Here is a 22,126-nt window from a genome sequence, read left to right on the forward strand (position 1 = left end):
GCACAGGTGGATAGGAAACGTACTTGAGCTTTCCTATAGCCAGCACTGTTGAAATATTTGCCTCTTTTTTAATCAAAGTGCGTGATAAAAGGGACAGCTGTCAAGTCTCCAATTTATTAAAATAATTCCCCATGTTAATAACACCTTCAATTGTTTAAAGGACTGAAAAACTATTCCATTTGCTATTCACTGCTCCATCGTTTCTTTAGTTACAGCTAAGTAAATAATCTGTCCTATTTGGCATCTGCTTCTGATGATTTTTGAGTCGTCCTGCTTTACCAGAGGTTATTTTCATGGATAATTTTCCCCTAAAAAGGAGAAGAGGCTTTAAAGCCCATTCATTTCTCATGTTGGATTTTGGGGTCTGATTCCATGAAATCCATCTTTTCTTGTTAAGTTTTAGACAAAAAGATCCCATTTTTTAAACAGCATCTGGAGTCTGCAGGCTGAAGGCTGCTTGACAGTGTCCTTTTTAGGTCACACTGGTTTAAGGACAGTTATTCTGACTTGACACAGCGACCACTCAGACAAGTTGTTATGGCAGCAAGCATAAGGAGAAGCAGAAGAAGGACTGCAGCCCACTCATATTTTTAAAAACAACGCACGCATGAAAGCCAGATTCTCCTAGCAAGACGTAATCACGCACAGCATTGGTTTTAATCACAGGGCAACTGCTGAGTAATCTATTAAGTCTCCAGTGCCAGTGAAACGCAAGTGAAGTTGTCATGCCCAAGATCCTAGAAAATCCACAGCAGCCGGTAAGGGGGTGTTAAAGAAATTTCCAGCTTGCTAATGGCAAAGAGTTAAAAAATAAATAAATGAATAAATAAAAAGAGAGAGAGAAAGAGAGATAGAAAAGGAAAAAAGAAGCAACCTTCCTTCCCCCATCTCAGCAAATCCAAAACCAAATAACTTCTGAAATTGCAATGGAAAAAAAATACCCTCAAAACATTAAAACAAGTCCAGAACTGGAAAAATCCTCTATGCCTCCACTTTGGAGAGGTGGCAGACTAAAAACTCTGCTTAGATATGAAGCTAAGCTTGTGTCCCCAGCCTATAGCCCCAGGTGTCGTGGTGTCTGAATGTTCTCTCTTAACCTGCAACTGTTCAGAATACAAAGGAACAAAAAAACTTAGGAAAAAATCATTATTGGTGAGTTCAGCAATTTTGTCTCTCTTGACTCCATAGGACATTTTCCCGCTTAATTCCAGACCTACCACGCCCTGCAGCAATTTGGGTTTGGGTACTGGCTTCGTGAGCTATCAGAGGAGGCCCAGTTCCCCTTTCTGAGCAGGCAGAAGGCACGGACTCGAGAAGGCCGAGGCCACCAGCTCCTCCTCTCGCGCCTGGCGGAAGAGTCACAAGCAGTGACGCTGAATCCACAAGCTTCCTTAGAGCCGTCTTGATCTCCTTATCGGCGCGTTCGAGTGAGGCCTGGACAGAAGTCTCCGTCTCTGACTGTGGGGAAGTCTCTCCTATAGACAAGAAGAACAGCTATTCTCTCTTCAAGGTAAAAGGAACGTATCAGTGTCACCCCACCCACCACAACCAAAGGAGACATTTGCAGTTGCGTCCTTCTCCCCAGCCCTAGAGCAGGGAGTTGATGCCGAAATCCCAGCAGGAGGGACCCTAGCTAGGACTCGCAATAAGGAGCTCGGCACACCGAGCTCCTGGCAGACGTTTCTCACCATGCTGCAATCACTGCACCGCACTGCGCACGCACTCAGCCTCCCATCAGATGACCTGCAGAACATGGGCGGTAACAACGAACGAAGGAGGCCAGCTCCAAGCTCAACTCTACGTGGGCTGCTCTGACAAAAACACCTCTCTTAAGACCAGCGAGATGAACCCAGCTGTGCCCTGTTGTGCCGATACGGAGCCTTATGTGCAAGAACGATGTTATTCCTGCAGAGAAGGGGAAGGAGGAGTGAGCAGGTACCAGACTGACCAGCGCTTCTGGAGAAGGGAGGGGGAAGGATGACAGGGCTGATAATGAGCTTATAAACCTGAGAGGACGGCAGAAGAGACCGTGAAGCTACCACTTACAGAATAGTGTATTATTTGTCCTACTTTGCAATACCAGATTTGCTGGGCCCTGCACTGGAAACTAGCTGAAATTTAAATATTTGTACAGGACTGTGCCACTGCAAGGCACTGTAGAGGCTAGGTCAGCTGGTGGGTACAGATGAAGTAATGTACAGAGGTTGTACACAGAGAAGCATTACACAGAGGAAGACGCAACTCCGACCTCAAGACAACTCAAAGTCTTGAGGGCAGAGAGAAGACAAAAGCTTTTCATACATATAAATGGCTTCTCAAGCTCATGTCCTTGCAGAACAACTACCCCGTAGACAAATAACATGGTTTCATTCCCAGTCAGCGCTGGCAGGAGAGGATAGGATAGGATAGGATAGGATAGGATAGGATAATTTGGATTGGAAAGGACCTCAAGAGGTAATCTAGTCCAATCTCCTGCCCAAGACTCTTTCCACTAATCTCGACAAGGTACAACAAAGGCACAGACAATATCTAGCAATATCCTCAACTACTTATCAAGATAGACAAAATCTGTGCCAGATTAAGACTTTTCCTCATGTCCCTGATGTGGCTTGCAAAGCAAGAGTGCCAACCCAAACCATAATTTGGGCCACGACAAAACTGGCTAAAAAGCTCCATTTTAAAACACCCTGTTTTGGTGCCTAAACCTTCAGTATTTTAAAAATGTTTCCCATAGGAATAAGAAACAAATACTACCCCCGTGGGTAGTAAAAAAGCATTCTGATTGTTTTTTTGGCAGCCTATAAAATCCCTTGCCCCAGGGTTGAGCATGTGCCAAAAGGCCCAGCTCTGCAACCTTTTGAGCCAATTCGCAAGGAGAGTTAGCAGGTATCATGCTGACAGAAAAAATAAGAGCACTTGCATACAAATGAGGAAATTCCCACTTTGCAGATGTCCACTGAAATGCCCATAAAGTGAGTTTCCAGCTGTTAGGAGCAATGATAATTAGCGGCAAATAGCCATGATGACTATACTGCAAGTCCAAACCTACACAGAACTATCTCAGAAAACATGTGCTTCTCCTTGTTTTTTATTTTTCCTGTTTGTCCATCCTTACCCTGTGGGAAGCTCAGACATCTTCCCTGAAGTTGGGATTTTTTAATAAAGACAAAAAATCAGATGTTCTTCCTTGGCAGGATTTGTCAGAGCAAAGGAAAGCTCGAAATGAAAAAACAAAAGAAATTCTGCCTCAAAAACGGGCTTGATTCCCTCAGCCTTCGCCTGATTTTAGGTTTGGCCCTGACTTGTTTGATGTCATTCACACAGAGGAAAGTCCTGTAGCTGTTTTGATTCTGCTCCTTTCCCATCCTTGAGAAAATAAATTCTCGTGACAGACCTCAGCAGGCGAAAGTTGAAGCCTGCATTTGCATCAGCCCCCTTTGAAGACATCTCATTGGATTTTTGTTTTTAATATCCTTCCCATGAGCAAGATTTCAGTTCCGGGTTTGTTGAGGGAAGAAGCAAGTCTTGCTCACTCCATGTCCCACCAGCCCGTCATTGTTCATCAGCACTGATCTGGATGGAAGATGCTTAAATGTTTCTCTAGATAAATCTTGCGATTCCTTGATGTTCCTGCTGCGATTGCCACCACCTGGTGCTGTCCTATGAGCTGGGCAGCTGCCAATAAGTGAACTATTTGGAAATAAAGGAAGCACTCTTAGTATCTCTTGGGGAGAAAATATATTTCAATTTAACCAGGCTTAATTTAATTATGGTATCATGGTCAAATCAATTAAACGCTCTTTTTGCAAATGAATATACTCGCCCTTCGTCCCCTGGGCAAACAGGTATAAAGTGACCAGAACTGGGCAATGATGTTTTACATGGAATAGATGCGAGCCTGCAGGATGACCCTGACAGTTGTTAACATGTGGTGGCCGCGGGGCTAGCACAGCTTCGTTCAAAGTCAACCCTGCGTCACACGCGTGCACCTCTAGGTCGAACCAGTGGTGCTTTAAGCTCAAGTTAAGAGGACTGCTGAGGCAGAGGTTCTCCAACACTTCTGGCTCGCGAGCTACTGCGGCATTCAGAGCTCCTCCATGCTGCTCATCCAGCCCCTTTCCTCCCTGTTTAGTGATGGCACACAGAATCAAGCTACCAAAATGAGGAGTTTGAATTTGAGCTGAGGTTAAGTCAAACTAACGCTGCGGTGAGGACACCCCTGTGGCAGACAGGTATTTTCCCGGTTCCAAAATGTTATATGGGAACCTTTTGGCCCACGCTCTCTCTCTCAGGCCAAAAACCAGGAACACAACACCGACACATGTTTTGAAGTTCCAGTTCAACCTTGAAGAAGCATGCAAGGGGATGAGCATTGCTCAAAATTATCCAGTCTGAAATCTGAGTTGGAAGCATCCCTAAAAATAGGTTCTTTTGCTTCAACGCTTCTGAAACTGTCCCTAAAAACTGCAGCTAGAGCCCACCTAGAGTCACGTTCTTGGGTTGCAACCCAACTCCTGCTGAAGTCAATGGGAGAAGTGGACTAGCTGGTGGAGCACTGAGTGCCGTTAATAAACAAAAACACAGAAACCCGGTGATACAGAACATTTATTGATATTAAGTCAGCAGCTAACAGATCTTGCATTCAGATTTTTTTGTCCTGCTGTTTTGTATCTCAAGCCAACCGAGCTTTCCACTTCTTTAATTTACCTGCAGGAATTATAGTAAAACATTCTTTGTATTAAAATTTTTAATACAACTGTATGTTTTCATCTACACGAAATAAATTCCCACACATCTCATTAGTTATCTACACAGTTTAATCACTTACAAGCATAATTATTAACCTCTAGGAAAATATTTTGAAAATAAATGTAAGAGACTTTTCATAAACCTTTCAGGTTTTGAACAGGCTTACACAGGATTTTAAAAATTCCTTTAAATTAATTCTCTTTTGCTTAAATTTCAAAAGAAAATGTAAACAGATGTTAATTGCTTTGGACTAATGAACTGAAATATAGTTATTTCTTCTATGACATCTGAACTACAATTTTCCAGCTTGTTTTAAAAACAAAAAAAACAAAAAAAAAAAAAACAAAAAATGAGCATCAATCAATGGATCAATCAATCAAGGATTATAAAGATGGAAAGAGAAAGCCTTCGTGAGATCCATCTGTCCTCCTTTTCTCTGCCAGATGAACCTGATTTCCTCGATAGCTAGATCGAGGCTGGTTCTTGGTTGTCAAGAAAGCGGCAAAATCCCTCTTCGGTCAAGGGCATTATGCCAGATTCATCCCTGACGTGATTCTGTTCAAAACAATCATCTTGTCTCATGGGTGAGCCTGGCTCAGCACTACTCTTTGCTCCCTTCGTCCTGAACCAGCTCGCTCTTGATTCCTCTGCGAAGATGAGTCATTTCCTTCCCTATAGCCAAGTCTGGGCAACAGCACAGCACCGATCACAAACGACTTCCTAACACTTCCACAGCCTCCAGGCAATCTCCAGATCACGTTTCTTCAATCAACCTCACAAAATCTTTTATCGCTGCGGGTATTACAGCATATGAGTAATTCAGGGCTGAACGTATATATTTAAAACCCCGAGAGCTGAGCAATGCTTCTAACGCTGTTTTACAATCCTTGTTCATTTTTATAACATCTTCTGCCTCCGTACAAGAAAACTTCATCAAGACATGCTGCCCTAACAGTAATTTGTCTGTGTTCCTCTACGTCTTGCGTGCAACTTATTTTTCTCTCTTTAGGTCACAGCAAGGACAAAGCATTCAAATACTTCAAGGTTTATCCTACTGAGACGGTTACGGTATTGCTGTACTAACACCATTCTCCCTGCAATGCTTTTGAACTTTTGATGGTTTTCTGATAAAGGACTGCAAGGACAGTGCTTGTGCCCATGCCCAGTAGGCCAAGCATACTTCTAACTAGTATCAGCAACCAGCTTCCCATGTCGGTGAACAGTCCTTACTCAGATGAAGCCTCTCATCTAAACTCAGTCTGAATTCACGCTGAATAAGAAGATAACTTCAAGCAGTCGCACCGTAAAAGTGCTAAGAAAGAGATGCCTCACTGGATGGGTGTAAGATCAGTCCACATCACCCTATCAATTCAATTGGAAAAAAAAATGCAGAAAAAAAGGGAATAGGTTCTACGACTATGTGGGGTGTAATACCTGAACAGCCCTTGCTAACGGGTGAAGTAATATTGCTCAGGACATACAGCTATTAGTTCTGCTTTCTCAGTCATTCCAGATGCTGCTCAGTGGTATTTCAGGAAGAGATCACAATACACCTGCAGCTTTACTTACAGGACTCTGTTTTTTTTGTCAGCAACCCTTAACTCATGTTCTGCCAAACTGACCCACACCTTTTCAAGTACTCCAACGGGAAGAGAAACATTTTCTTGCATTAGTGGCGGTGTGACATACCCTTCACTTGCTCCTCTTTTTCCATATAATGCACTTTTGAGCATTATATGATGAAGTTGATTTGCCAGGTTTAGAAATCAACAGATGGTGATGGCTGTAGAGCTGAGCTGCAACATACCCATGCACCTCTCGATAGACATACAGATACGTGTACACCGACAATCAACATGGATAAGGTGGCAAACATATTCGATCCTCAGTGAGATGGTTTTCGAGTAAATCACTGACATACTCACAGAGCTGGTCAAGGATCATACCTTCTATGGTAATGGCTTGGCTCCTCTCCTCTCCTGAGTCAGGGCTGCTGCACTGTGGTGGTAAAGGTCTGCTCCGCTTTTCGCTGACCCTAATCTGTTCACCAGCTAAAGAGAATCATGCAGTACTGAATAAAATGCAGGATGGTTTTATACGATACAACTCTTCTATACGATACTGCAGCTAAGTTAGGAAATTCATTGCAACTCACAGCAGAAAGGGAGGAAGACGTGACCCCAAAACCTAAGCTAGGGTCTGAATGAAGACGTTGCTGCTCAGCGGAGTTCATTATAATGCTTTAGCACAAATGACTCACATGCACAGACAAGTTACAGCACATAGGCTAACCTACAGTTACTTGCAGGTCGCTCTGCAGCCTGTGGCTCTGCCCTGAGGTGGCTCTATCTCCACCAACAGACACATATTCCTATCTTCTGCCATTTAAATGGTAGTCAAACAGGGGTTTTTGTTTATCAGCCATTTGTCCACCAAGTCTTATTCAGCCCAGGAAATAAGGGATTTGGGGATCTTAGCTTATCACAAATGCAACGTAATGTAATTTTGCTAAACTTTTAGTAGAAGTCATTAAATTATATCAGATTACCTAGCAATTTATGCAGAATAACTGAAGCTGCTGTGAGCTAAGAGCCATTTACCATCGTTCAGCTGACCCATGATAAGTTCATAAATTATGGTCAACTGTTATTATACCTGAGCCCTGAGAGCTTGTTCGTATTTTATTACAATGAACGCATAACTTGTGACTAACTTTTAAAAGATTTTTTTATATTACATTTAAATTATTTTAATCTCTTAGATGCTTCCAGGTATACTTTTTAAATAAACAGGAATTCCAGTGGTTTTCACTTGTATTGAAATCTAATTTTTTCTTTGGGGTTTGGATGCTTTCTTTGCAGCAGCATGAATCTGTTCTTAATTTAAAAACGGTCCAGAAACAAAATTTCATGTCCAATTGCTCCTAAACTTTGCACAGAGGTAGCCCTAGAGGTCTGGATCTGTCTTTAAGCTCCAGAATAAGCTGTTCTTATTTGAACAACCAAAATCTCAGATCAGAATATTCTGAAGCTTTGGGATGATCACAGACCAGGCCCACTTCAGGAGAACCTCACTTTTATGATGAGCTTTTCTGACATGACATGCAACAACAATTAATCAGCCACTAATCTCATACAATCTCTCCAAGGAAAAGGAATTCTCCTATTTATGACATGTCAGACGGCAGTTCTTTACATCTCTTTGAACTTACTTCACATTCATAGTATCCCATATCTTCCCTGGCAGGGTTCTTGATCACCAGGACTAACATGCCACTCTGCGGTTCACTGAAAGTCTGGTATTTACTTGTGTCCAACAGCTGCGCACCATCTTTGTACCACCTGCATGGGGAAAATACTGAATGTAAACCAGGAGAAAATACACAGTGTCAAGGAGTCCCCAGCTCACTCATCCACCTATCAGGCCAGCGGGCAAACAACTCAAGAGTCAACCATTAGAGAAAAGTCTGGATCCCACATTGGCTTTAATTTCCTGGCAGACAGAGCTACAGATAGATCACACATGGATACTTGTACTCATCAGGCCTATGAGATACCGCTCAAGAAATCTCATTAGCCAATGCAGGGAGCAGTGGTCCCAATCCCGAGAAGCTATATTGAGCTTTTTATCTGAATACCCCAGACTGGTTGCTGATAGAATCAACTCAAGTGTAGGGCAGGGAACATGAAGGATTCATAAAATGTTGTCAGGGCATTAGATCTGATACAGTCCTATATCAGGTATTTTCTGTAGGTGTTTCTTTTCAGGTGCTTGCTGGAATAAATTGCATGAGAATGCCAAGAAGGTTGGGACCAGGAAAAGCCAGGATTGGGATGGGGACAAGCTGGAGGACACAGAGATGAAGGGTTCATAACCTTGAAGGACAGGGCAGGAGACTGTTCTGACCACCGAAAATGGGAAAAGAGAATTTGTTCCAAAGCGACTTCTAAAGAACTGACCTGATTTGAGGCCTAGGTGCTCCTTCAATAGTACAGGTAAACTGAGCATCTTCGCCGTCAATGTAATAAGCATTTCTAACCTTGTTCACAAACCGTGGTGGCACTGCAAAGCAAGGATAAATGTAGCCAACAGCTGGAACTATGACAACACCCTGACAGATGCAAGGGATGCGCCCCCGACCAGATAATTCTTCCACACAAGACCCTAAAGACCCCATTTTCTAGGAACAATTCACTACTGTACCATCAAAGAACTTTCTCAAGGGAGTATACTGCATATATTATACAGAACTTCTTCATTGCCTTAATATTCATGTTTAGGGGATTACATAACAGACCCCTTGGAAACAATGCATCTGTGCAGGATTTTACCTTGAACAAGGATCTTTCCTAACGTACTGGTACTTCCAGCAGGACTGGAAGCAAAGCACATGTACTGTCCTGAGTCACTGCCTGCTAGGTTGTCCAAGATCAGTGTGCACGAACCATCAGGATCATCTATTATAATGTGATGGGGATCCACCTCCACTGGCTTCCCATCTTAAAGACACAGGGGGGAAAAAAAAGTCTTAGTAAATAGTTTGGTATCAATTACGTTTTCTCCCTAGGAATTGCATCCAGCTCTTTTGTCAGAGGTCCAAGAGCTGTATTTGTTTTCTGCAGCTGAACCTGGTAGTTGAGCAACGAGCTCATCCTCCTCCAGCTCTCTGCAGTACATCCTGTGAACAAAGCACTGCTCCAAGTCACACTCTGCTCTGTTGGGGGATCTCATTCATCATCAATCCTCATTTAAAAATGAAACTCTCCCAAAGTATGTGCTGTGCAGTTGAAGCTCTTACTTGCTACCAAGTGCAGTAAAAGAAACACTTATAAAGACACTGCAAGCACGCAGAACATATTTTTACGAGGTGTGAACTTATTGCAAAGCTGTTTCCCCTGCAATATAGTTACGCTGAGAAAAGGAATGTGTCCACAGAGCTGCCTGTGTTATCGCATAGAAGGGTCCGAGCTAGTGTAACAAGTTACTCATTTCCAAGAAGTTGTTTAACTGCAACAAGATGTGGCTTCGTAGGGACTTATCTGCAAACCTGAAAAGCAGGGTACATTAAGTCACAGGAAGGTCCATGCTACTGCAGCTTGGTTGCCTAGTAGCTAACTTCTTTAAAGCTAGACTCAGGTGTCTCCCAGTGATCAGCTTACAGATTATCCACTGACAACTTCACAAAGAGCAATATGCACAGAGCACAGTCTTGGAATACGCATTTCGTGGCAATATGACTTGCTGCTTATACCTTTATACCAGCAGACGGATGGCTTGGGAGCTCCTGTAACTTCGCAAGCCAGCTTGACTGTCTCTCCCAGCTCAGCTGTACAGACTGCCAGTTCTTCCTCAAAGTCCGGCGGTACTGAAACATCAGAATAAGCATGTCAGGCCTGAGGAGGGGGCTCCGTCCACAGAATGCCTATTGCAAAATAAAGTAACAATAGGCAGAATTTTTGCAGAACTGTGAGGTTCAGAATGGGAACCAGAAAAGAAAATTTTAGCAAGTAATGACTTTCAAGGTGACGTGCTGTTCTTGCTTATTTGAGAATAAGTTGAGCCTGCCAAAAGTTGCTTGTTGGCTTTAGAGATGGGACGTAAAAATCCTGGATTTGTTGCTGATCTGGAAGTATTTTAGGCCATGATTTTAATAAGCACATCCATTATTCAGACACCACACAGCTGTCACAGTTAAGTTAATTCCCCAGTTAATGTGCACCGCTGATAACGAAACCAATATTCTGTTGCTCTGTATGCAGCAAAGTCTATGCTTTGTTAAGAGACTTTTGATTTATTCCTACCACAAGAAGCTATGTAAAATTATTTTGATAGTCTTCCTAATTAGAACACCACTAAAAGCTTAAAAATAAACTGCCCAGACTTGTTTTCAGTGCATATACACCAAAAACAGATCTGTTTCAGATTTCTAAGAAGCCAGATTGACTTATGCAGTAAAGGACATAATTTCTAGCTCCTATCTGGACAATATGGATTTAATATCCTCCTGATAAATTCTGCGGACACAAAATTGGCGTAGTATTAAATGACAGTGAGGATGAAGCAGCCTGGATGACAAAATAAAAATCCAAAGCAAAGCCATGTGTCCCGATAAAACAAAGTAAGCCAGAACTCTGGAATGGAGGACTCAATACCCAACAAAATCACACTGGTACCAGTAGGTCTCTGGGTCAGGTCTCGGGACTCTTCCCACTGGAGTCTGATGCTTTTCACGGAGTGGGACTGTGGTTTTGTCCCCAAATTCTGTCGTCAGTTACCCTTCTGCAATCCCTGCCAGATCAAATGCCTCTCTAGTGACAACTCTGCAATTTGTTAAAACTTCTAAAACACACTGTTGTCCTATGCTGACAAAGGTGCCTGCCCCAGCTCAGGTGAAGCAGCTACGATCGTTCCACCTGAAGCACACTTGCTGCCTAGTCATGCGAGTTGTTATTTATGGCAGTCTGTGATGTGACTGAAGGAAAACCTCTAACCCTAGTTTAGTTTTTGAGGTGGCAGATGACCCTAGAAGGTTCTCTCCCTCCTAGCAACAAAATCGCCTTCCTGAGTCAGGGAGACATCCCCAAGGTAGCACTGGGAGGTTCACGCCATCTCGGGCTGTACTCACTCCAGACAGGCTGACTGATCCGCTCCTGGATGCCACAGATTTCCTTCACCCAGGAATTCTTGATGTTCACTGTACGCGCCTGAAGGAGGTACTTGCGGACTGAGTCTTCTCGTTCGTGCCAGATTTCAAATGCCCGGTCATCTCCTTCCACAAAGTCATTCACGTCTATGTTGTTCAGCTGTGTAACAACAGGAGCATAAGAACGTCAACACCTTTTTTTTTTTTCTTTTTACTTAGAGATGATTTTTGGCCACTACCTCGCTCCCCACAGTAATCCCAGAGTTCAGGAAAGTTCAGATCTGGACCTAGTCTTTGTGGACCACAACCATCTTCAATAAAAGTTTAAAATGGAAATAATTATTTGACACCAGCAAGTCTCCTACTTCCAGAATATATTCCCTTCAGTGGACTTGAGTCACGCGTAAGTCCCATTAAAGTTATATTAGATGCTCCAACAGCAAAAGGGGAAATAGTGATAATTTACACTGCTTTTAAAGATTCTTCAGACTGCACGAGCGATGCAAAGTGGCAGTGGCCGAAGAGCAATCAGGATTTCTTTGCAATCCTTTTTCCAGTACACCTGGCTTTCCGAATAGCAAATAGACATTCTCCCATTTTCCGTCTGGGAGTAATTATCACATTTCAGGAAAACAACAGCCAGAATTAAAGGGTATTCCAAGAGCACAGCGCTGTTGGGCTGACATCAGCACCAAGGAACACCACAGTCGGGCACTACATGAAAAGAAATTACACAGCAGTTGCACTCTGGACAAAGCGTCCTTTTTTGCAGGGGGGACGGGAGGAACAGCCTGTGAATATCAGTGATGACAGTGGCAACTATTTTTAGAAGGCCCTGACTGGGGCTAGGTCCAGAAATCCACTTTTTTGTTCGTTTGTTTTAACTGGAGCTGAGCATCTAATGCCCTAGGGAAACTCTATGTGCAATTTCGTACAGTTTTAATCTGGGCCCTGAATTTTTGAAGATGAGTTGGTCGCATTGACTTCTAAACAGGAATTGGCTTCAGGAAAGGACGTAACCAGCAGAGAGGAGCTAGTGGAAATGTAGCATATAATTGAAACAACGTTTTCTCCAGTTTACTACCAATCCTACAGACTGCGAATACCAAAGATCTACGAACTCTAGCAAATGCTATAGACAGCACCCCAACCAAAATTCACATCAATTTCATGTAATTAATTAACACACTTTAGCTGTAAACTCATTGCTGCACAGTAAAAATCTGCCTGGGCTTCTGATGATGTCTGACATGTTTCCAACAGTGCTAACTGAGGGATTTGGGGACAGACAGAGATTTTACTTGCGCTTCACAGGCTTTCAGAAACAAAGACATAGTTTGAAAGAATTAGTGAAATGTTCTAGTTTTAGATGACCAGAAGCTGGACATAAAAGTCCTCAATGACAGAGAGATGCTCTAGGTGAGGAGGTAAGGAACAGACCTTCATTATGTTCTTGAAGATGTAACTGTACGTGTCTGTTTTCGTGTCCCGCTTTGGTTTGCAGATCACTATACAATTCTTGAAGAGGAAGACATGTCTTTTGTGTCCTTTCCAAGCCATTCTGGCTCCTGGAGCTCCTTCCCACACAATGAAGTGGCCCTGATGGGAAAAAGAAGGAAGACCACTTAGCCATAACTGGAATAATTACCGTGGTGGCTCACCATCATCTTCCAGCCAACAGATAACAAATGTTTACTGTTACATCCTCATCTTAAGCACTTTGTTTTCATTACAACACGGCAGAGTGTTTCTAATGCTAAAGGTGATGCATGAGACTGACAGCACTGAGACATGGGCACACAGTGGTCATCATTGCATTGGCCTTTAAATGATATTCTTTCCTGTCAGATAAATACAGAACTCAAGTCCAGTTGTCTCAGGTAGGCAGACTCCTCCAGTACTGATACTAACGGATAATTTATACTGAAAATGCCTAGTGAGCATGTAACTCCTCAGCAATCAACACAAAAAACCCCACTGATGCCAGTAAGCTCAGGAGTTGGACCATGTACCTGGCCCATAAGGGGAGAGAAGGGGCAATAAATAAAATGCTTAAAAATCACATATGGACCAAACCAAATCTCCTCCTGCCGGGTGAGTGGCTCGCAAAGGCAAATAACTACATTATGTGTGAAGTGGCCCATAAGCTCTGGTACTTCAAATCTTCATCAAACCAGTAGGTTTGACATCTCTCACACGTATAGGGATGCGTCACATATTGAACAATAAAAAAGGCAATAAGGAAATACTCTGTTCAGATATAATTCGTAAAGGAGCTTCTTTTAGGACCAAAGGCTACTTGGAAATTACTGAAGGCACATGCAGCAATAAAACGGAGTGAGAAATTCCAAGTACCTGTCGGATAGGTTCACCAAGGCTTTCCAAGGTCCCTGGATAATTCTCAATGAGCGAGACATGGAGGTTGTTTTCCGCTCTTCGGGTGAGTGCAGATACAATGGCATAAGCCTGCTCCAGCAAGGCACAGTTTTGGCTATTTCTTGCTTTGTTTCGGATTAATTCCTGTAGATGAATGGAGTCGATGTTACAGGGCAGATGTTTCTTTTTAAAAAAAAGGGGCAGGGGGGAGCATTTCCTTGATACCAGAAGAGGTTCCCAGATATCAAACTGTCCTCTAGCTCTTGCATCTGAGCAACTTTTACCCCATTCTCTCACTGTGTGCTCTTTAGCTACCAAATCCTCTCTTTTCCAGCCCATTCTGGGGCCTCCCTGACTATCCATCCTAGCTTTTCCCTGCACCAATTGATACTGAACAAAGACAAAGCTGAAGCATATACCAGACACGCTTCAGTGACTGAAAAAATAAATAAATAAATAAAACCCCCAAAGCAATCCTAAATGTATCTATTGTATTTGTCTTGCCCTTACCCTGCCGATGATACGAGGCATGCAACTCATGTGGCAGTGCTAAAAAAAAAATAGATATTTGGTAAAACTAAGAAAGGATGGAAAAAATAGGAAATGGCAGTTATTTCTTCTCACATTTGCTCCTACTGTCCTCTCTCAGCAATGGCGACATGGGAAGCTCCCATGCTCTCTCTCATTTCCAAGAGACCATTAAAACTTTGGTGTTTGTGCTCAGGGGCAGGGGTTCAAAATTAGAAAATTAATTTGAACCTTCTTCAAATGATCCAAGTTAGAACACATAAACATTTTTCAAAATAACATTTTTATAGTATTTTTCTTGGGAAATAGCATTAGGATATCCAAATTTTGGATAAGTGCCAAAATTTTTTTTGGTGGTACGGGCCAGAACCTGACACCGTAGGACAGATGAAAGCTGTGAGAGGTGAAACAGTTCATGACGGTAAAATGGTGTAAAGCTTTTCAGAAAACAGAACTTTGTCTAATCTTACCATAACGTGTATATGAAATACAAGGAGGGAACTGCTAAGTCAGTATCTTACAGTCTGGAAATTGCTTATTTTTATAACAGATCTGTTGCTGAGTGTGTAGCAATTTCTCCTTGTTATGGATATATACATACACACACATATATATATGTGTGTATATGTATATGTATGTACATATCCATACCTACATGTATAAACATTTTACGTGTATGTGCGTTTGCGCGCGCACACATACATATATTTAAAGTTCATTCGGATAAAGCTTGTTGATCTTTATGGAGTTGGAAACTGTGAACCTCTCCCTGAATTCATATTTACAGAACGCTTTAGAGATCACCATCACTGGTCAAAATTACAGTCTTTCTCACTCAAGCATCTTTCAAGCGGAGTTACAACAGGATGAACGCAGAGAATATGAAAGGAGAATGAAGTCTTTTTCCTCAGAGGCTACACCAAGCAGAACATAAGCCTATTAGATAAAAGTGTGTAACAAAAGCTCCTACCTTGATAATAGTCTGATACTGCTGGATCCTATTTATGGGTTTTTCCAGGTAGTGCTGCAGTGGTGGGATAAGTGGCTGCGAAGGATCTTCAGTAGCTAAAATTTCCTCTGTGTATCTCTAAAGAAATATATACAAGAATGAGGAAAGATTGAGATAAAGTTTTAGAGAAACTAAAATTTAGAGTTTGACTTTTTTATATGACTAATAGCATTTCCTCGAGTTCCTATATTTAATACAACTTTCACCATATACTGTTAACAGTGACATAATCATGTACATATTCATATCTATATAATCTTTATAATATTCATAAGGACATACTGATTGTGTCTACTAGGAAGAGCTAGACAGTAAATACAAAACTACTGTATTTGACAATGATTTCCCATGAAAATATTTAATAATCCTCTTTGGGATCATATTTGAATTAATGCCTATATTTCACGATACAGTGGGTTATCGGATGCACATTCGGTAGGTACTTGGGCTACTGTTTTACCTTGTAGAAATCCTGGACAGCTTTGCTGACAACAACTGACTCAGCCTGTATCCGCCCCACCAGGTACTGGATGTACTTATCAAACTCTGCCTCGTGCTTAATAAAGCACATGGCCACGTCATCATCAGTGTCACATTTCTGCAAGTCTCGGAGGTAGACACTGCAGAAGGGAAAAAAAAGACCTCTGAGGATCAGGTGATGGAATAAGGCTAGCACACCGTCCCAGCAGCCAGACTTTTAAACCAGGCAATCTCAGGTTAATACAGATTAAAGGAAGGACTGAGGGAATGAAGGATATTGCCGTGTTTAACACTTCTCAATTAAATTCACTCAAAAGGGTAAGAAATAAGCAGGACATGAGAAGTCTTGAAGCCCTGGGGACTATTACAGGAGTCCCAGCCCTGTGCTCTGACTTAAGCAATGCCATCATATCTCATCCTAAAATGCCCATCGACTCTTTTACACCCCAAAACTGTCAGTGCTCCACATCCTTTATAGCCTCCATAGTTACTGTAGCTCTGACACCAGGTACAGAAGCTATCCTTCTGTCTCAAATGAAGAGATGCCCACCTGGAATGGAAACGAGCAATATCATCGATGTTTCTGAAGATGGTGGATTTCTGACTGGAAACAGCTCCTGGGACGTTGCGACAGGTCTCAGTGTACTTGAGGTGATGAGTCTGGAAGAACTGTAAATCTTGAATGTAATCCTCTTCTGAGATCAGCAACTCCTGAATAACAATGCTGAAGGGGAGACAAACAGGTGATAAGAAAGCGCAGAACAATCAGCACAATTATTTTTGACATGTCTCTAAAACAGAGATGAACATTTGGTCAGAGGACTCCTTTGAGTAGGTTGACTAGATCTCCCTGGACTATAAAGGGATTTTAGACACTCTGCTTACAGATAGGCACCTACATTACAGACATGTACAGCTGGGCCAGATGAAACTGAGTGTGAGCAACAGGAGGACCTGTGCAGAGTAGACAGCAGCAACTTAGATGGCACGTTATGGAACCAGCAAGATGTTACAGAGGCAAATATCTCTATGACAGCACACTCAGTAGCGCGCTGCACTGCAAGGGAGTAATACACAGCTGAGCAATACAAGTTTGTAGCTGGTCTTCCTAGAGCACTTCCACTCCCTCTTTAGACATCGTGCTCAAATCCAGAGCATCCCAAAGTACAGAGGTACTTAAAAGAGACAACACAAGTTTAAGATTTTTGTGAAATCGGAGAGCCTCCAGAAGGACATCACGGAAAATCCTCCTTTCAAGCCCACCTTCCAGTATGATTTCAATTGGCTGAAATTTTTCCAAGCTGAAATCACTGGCAAAGCAAAAGTTGCGAGAATCAAGTGAGGGAAAAGGGAGATGGCAGGCCTCAGTGATACAGAAAGGGTGACTCAGGAGGGACCTAGACACCAACATTCATGTTAGTTCAAACAGCAGCAAGGCTAAGCGGTGCCTGTACAATCCGACAAGTGCTTACGTCAGCTTCCTTTTGTATTCATCTTCAGAAACGCATTCTCCAGGGAATTCGGGAGCTTCTGTTGATCCCCACTCTGGTGACAACTACAATACAAGAGAAAGGACATGTTATTCTTCTCGGTTAACAGTGCTTTTGCCAATACGCACAGAGGAATATCCCTCAAAGACCCCTAATCCCTCAGCAATCCCTAATGCAGCAGTGTGAAACTTCTTTCTTGCTTGCTGGAGACTGATTAGGTCTTTCAAGCCCAGGCACCCCTCCACACACACAAAAACATAGTCTAATCAAAACATGAAAAAGCCCCATCATGTTACAGACCCCTTCAATGACCTCCTCACCCTTCACTTCAGTTTAGAGGGATGGCTCTAAACTGCAGGAGAAAGAAGCAATTTTACATGAAAAATAAACATAGGACGATCAATTACCTTTAATTTCTTGTCCAGATAAGCTGGAGATACCCAGCCCTGTCGGGAGGGGCTCGATTTTGTGGGTTTAGTCCTGACTAGCCACTTCAGTGGATGAGCTGAATCAAGGACTTCCACATATTGCCCTTCCTTCAAAGTGATGGCCTCCTTGTCAGGAGCAGCAGGCACAAAGTCAGCGGTGACCATGTAGACGTCAAAGATCTGCACGCATGAAATGACAGTTATTTTGAGCTCTGAAAAGGGAATACAATACCATATCGCCTTCAGAACCTAAGTGTGCTCATCTGCGTTTAATGTTTTATTCTCCAACCCTTGTACGGCAGAGAATCACTGTTTACTTTTTACAAGGTGGCAAACTAAGTCTCAGAAAGGCTCTGGACATATTTTCAAAACATTCTGCAGTATCTTGGATTTACATCATGAAACAGTGAATTTTGCTCCCAAGTCAAAACAAACAGTGGTCCTGAAAATGTCAGAATAGGTCAACATTGCTAAAGGTTTAATTTTTTTTAAAAAACTGTTTGAAATGAACACCTAAAAAAGTTCAGATTTCCACCAAATAGTCATTTTTCACAGGAACAACTTCTCAATAAAATTCTTCTGACAAACTCTATCTGAGGCTGCAGAAAATCAAGCTCTGACTTTCTGAAGCTAAGCCATGAAAAAAAGAAACAACTGCTGAATAATGGCTCTGTTTTGACCATATTGACTTGAACAATTTGTTCAAGATCACATAGTGAGCATCAGAATCTTGTTCTCCAGTGCTAGGTCTGTGCTCTGTATCACAGGGCCCATACTTAAATACCAGTCTCTACTAAAGTGAGATAGATCCCATAAAGTAGGATGGAGATCCTTAAAACACAAGCGATCGAGCATTCTAAATAACTGTTTTTCCTGGTATCAAACTGGTCCATAAAGATAACATACCTCCCCTCGGGAATCCCCATCTTCAGATTCAGAGGAGGACTCCTGAGCAATGGATGAAGGCCTGGATCGACCATGGCGAGGAGATGCAGAGGGAGTTTTGGATTCATCGTCACTATCTGCACCTGGCACTCGAAGTGTGGCTGAAAAGCAGAGCGACAGGGAAGTGTGAAATGCAGCTCTTGTATTTGAACATGAGTCAGGTCTATACTAACTTTTAATTTAATAAAATTAAATATTTGTCGAGAAGAGCACTTGCAGCATTTAGTGCAATTGCCTATCAATATTTAGGACTGCATAAACAATTAGAATGCTTTAATGCATGAGGTTACATGCTTATTGCAGTAAAAATATCTGTACAAGAGGTATGACTTCATCTTTGCTTCAAGATAAAATCCTACTACAAGAGAATCAATCTACCACATACAAAACAAACCAGAATTTTTCATTTTAATTTAACAAATCATTAGTTTACTGCACAGCTATACACACAGTTTTCAGCCTGGACTTGATTTTAAAATCCCATTGTGAACTACAACTCAGATTAAGATGGGGAAAGCCTGCAAAGCAGGATTGCTTTCAGATTCAGCAGTGATGCATTAACTTAACAACTCGAAACACCCAAGATGCACAAAACACACTTCCATTTTTACAGTTGCCCTCCACCTCAAGTTCACATTTACTCCTGCTTATTTAATTAAATACTATATGTTTAAAAAGAACATTAGCCTTGTCAGTTTATTTTAAGAGCTTTTTTTTTTCGTTCAAAATTGTGGATGAAGATGTAGCAGCTTGGATAGGTTCTGGCTAAAAATTCTCAGACCTAAACATTCACAAATACTTATGCAGGATGACTGTCTCAGAACCCGCTTCACAAATCTCACTGATATTTAAAGATCAAATGAAACCTAAAAACAGCTTGCATCATTTTCTGTATTACTTCAATTGCATTTGCCAGGTCACTTACCTTGACTTATTTTTGCAGATACCATTTCTGAGATACGGGAGGTGAGTTTCTGGAAGAACTCTTCTGTCCCAACATCGGCTAAGGAAACAGGGCTTTGGGGTACACCTTCTTTACCAGCTACACCATCAAGATCTCCTGGGAAAGAAAGAACTTTCTATTAAGCATGCAATACTTCACTGAAAAGTCAGCTTCTTTAAATAACAAAAGCTTCTCTAGAAGGAAAGTCTAATTTTCTTCACTTCTCCTGCTTCTAAACCTGTGTTTGCTCATATTTCCTCCAAATAATTCACCCCTGAACAGAGACCAGTCCTGAAAAGTTCCAATATTTCAGGAACTTATAAGAGGAAAAAGAACAAAAATAGGTGGTGATAATGAAATATGTAGACAAGCCGAGCTGCAGATATGGAAGGTAGGAGTAGTTCATATAAAATAGCTTCTCTTACCTATTCTTGCTTCAGAGGGATGAACAGCTCTGGAAAAAGGAAAAAAAAAAAGAGTAAAGCAGGATTAGAAGTTAAAATGAAAAATCATGGCAATTTGGGTGGGATTTATGACCTTTAAAAATTATTTATTTATATCAGGCCTTTAAGGAAATAGAATCTGAGCGCTCTTTTTTTTTTTTTTTTTCTTTAACTTTCAGAGAAGGATTAGGACATCTGAGCTTGTTTACGTGAAGAAACTACTACAAAGTCAGCAAGGGTATAAATTTTCATAGTACAAGCTATCTGCCCTAAATCTCTGCACAATGCTGTCAGTACACAGGAAGCACGAGGAAGCTCACTCCACTTTCACAAAGCAATAAATTACATATCTCCAAATATGCCTAATAAAGGCCAGGTACATCCATGTGCGAGATTGCAGTGGAAGAGCTGATTTCACACTGGAGCTTTCTTCATAGCAAATTCCCCGTGCAGACAGTCCCCCAAATCAGCCATAAAACTCCAATGTTAACAGGCAAGCTTGATGCTGTAATAAATAACGTTTCGGTTGAAAGCTACCAAGTTTTATCAAGATTGTAGCAAACAGAACATTTGTAGAGTAATATCAGCTATAAACCCTTGGTAAGTACAGACTAGTGCCAATTAGGCCAAGTAGGACTAATTTCCTCTGGTTTTCACTTAAGATCCTTTTGTAGGCAATGGAGAGAGAGACAGACGGACACTTCCAGAGAGCAAACAGACCCTTAGGAAGGGAAATTCATCCTCTGGGAGTGCCCATCGCTCTCCATTGGCTCCAGAAGTCCGGTCAAGTCTTTTAGGCTGGATATATTCTAGAAGTGAAAGTGTGCTTAAGTGGATCCCACTCTTCAGAACGTGCTTCAAGCTGGGCAGAAAAACACTTACCCCAGGGTGGTCATTATGGCTTCTGATACCATCACGCGCTCCTGGGTCAGAACTTCAGCCTCTTTCACTGCAAGATCAGGGTTTATCGTTAGAGGACAGAAAACAAAGAGTATTTTTTTATGTATTTACTGTGGGGCACATTTTCTAGACATGGATTCCTGGAAATACCAGAGTAGTGAAGCTGTCCTGCTAGCAGCTCCTGACCCAGGGCACAAACTCCCACTCATATGATGCAAACACACTTCGTTCCCCTCCCTGTCCATACAGATGCATTTCTCCACCCTGCTAGGTTACGATTTGTGTCATTTCCTTATCAGTCACATTTATTTTTCTCTTAGCCACTGCATGAAAGGCAACGCAGAAAATGTGCTTCTACTGCAAGAAAGACTTACCATCTGCAACTTCTAGGGTGGCAGTGCAGATGGACTGGCCAGCCTTGTTGGTAGCAATGTATGTGTACAGCCCACTGTATTTCTTTTTAACATCCAACAGGATTAGACTGTGATGCATGTTTGAACTGGCGAGTTTATACCCAGGAGCGTTGGGTTTGATCCAAAGGATGTCTTCCTGAGACTCTTCTTTCAGCCAAGTGATAGTTGGCAGTGGATATCCTAAAGGAAAACGAATACAAGGAGCTCTAATTTTCCTAACAGTGTTACTCCTTTCTTACAAGCCTCAAGAGCCATGCTGTAACGAACGCTGCTTTTGACCTGTTTTGTGATCCTTTTACAGCAGTAACAGTCGCAATATACAATGAAGGAACACAGACCTTTCTACAGCACACTCCTCTAAGGACATTAAAGCACTGTATAAAACCAGTTAACCAACATATCTTCGTAAGACTAGTAACTATTATTATGCTTGTTTTTATAGATAGGAAAATGGAAGTGAAGTTGAGTTGGATGCTTTGCTATGAGGCACACGAAGTCTCTTACAAAGTCGGGACTAGCGCCCCGGACTTCAGATTCAATACGCTAGATCAAGTTACAGTGAATTGGCCCAAAGAGAGACAAGAATGCGTCATGAAACTATGCAATTTAATTGTTATGTAGCTAGACCACTTACCTTCAACTTTTACAGAAAATGTGATGCTTGCACCTTTCTTAACCTTTTTATTAGTAAATCTTTCCAGGAACCTTGGTGGTATCAGCTGCTCATGGGCATCTGAAAACGACATTATTGGTGAAACATGGTTACACCTTCTGTGTGA

At 42.0% G+C, this 22,126-nt stretch overlaps 1 protein-coding gene across 1 annotated transcript in view; it reads right to left on the reverse strand.

Moving 5' to 3' along the window:
- LOC136991347 (obscurin-like) overlaps window positions 1-22,126 on the reverse strand; it is a 139,307-nt gene that overhangs the window by 26,810 nt on the left and 90,371 nt on the right. The window contains 21 exon segments of the mRNA XM_067292214.1: window positions 1,218-1,475; window positions 6,696-6,716; window positions 6,719-6,800; window positions 7,961-8,090; window positions 8,709-8,811; window positions 9,081-9,248; window positions 10,001-10,114; window positions 11,375-11,552; window positions 12,833-12,991; window positions 13,748-13,912; window positions 15,267-15,383; window positions 15,766-15,925; window positions 16,336-16,509; window positions 17,258-17,340; window positions 17,683-17,883; window positions 18,610-18,749; window positions 19,574-19,708; window positions 20,017-20,045; window positions 20,917-20,983; window positions 21,309-21,527; window positions 21,982-22,080. Coding sequence (XP_067148315.1) covers window positions 1,218-1,475; window positions 6,696-6,716; window positions 6,719-6,800; window positions 7,961-8,090; window positions 8,709-8,811; window positions 9,081-9,248; window positions 10,001-10,114; window positions 11,375-11,552; window positions 12,833-12,991; window positions 13,748-13,912; window positions 15,267-15,383; window positions 15,766-15,925; window positions 16,336-16,509; window positions 17,258-17,340; window positions 17,683-17,883; window positions 18,610-18,749; window positions 19,574-19,708; window positions 20,017-20,045; window positions 20,917-20,983; window positions 21,309-21,527; window positions 21,982-22,080 — 2,802 coding nt within the window.

Source organism: Apteryx mantelli, chromosome 2 (assembly GCF_036417845.1).
Source record: "Apteryx mantelli isolate bAptMan1 chromosome 2, bAptMan1.hap1, whole genome shotgun sequence".
In the NCBI taxonomy this organism is placed as follows: Eukaryota; Metazoa; Chordata; class Aves; order Apterygiformes; family Apterygidae; genus Apteryx; species Apteryx mantelli.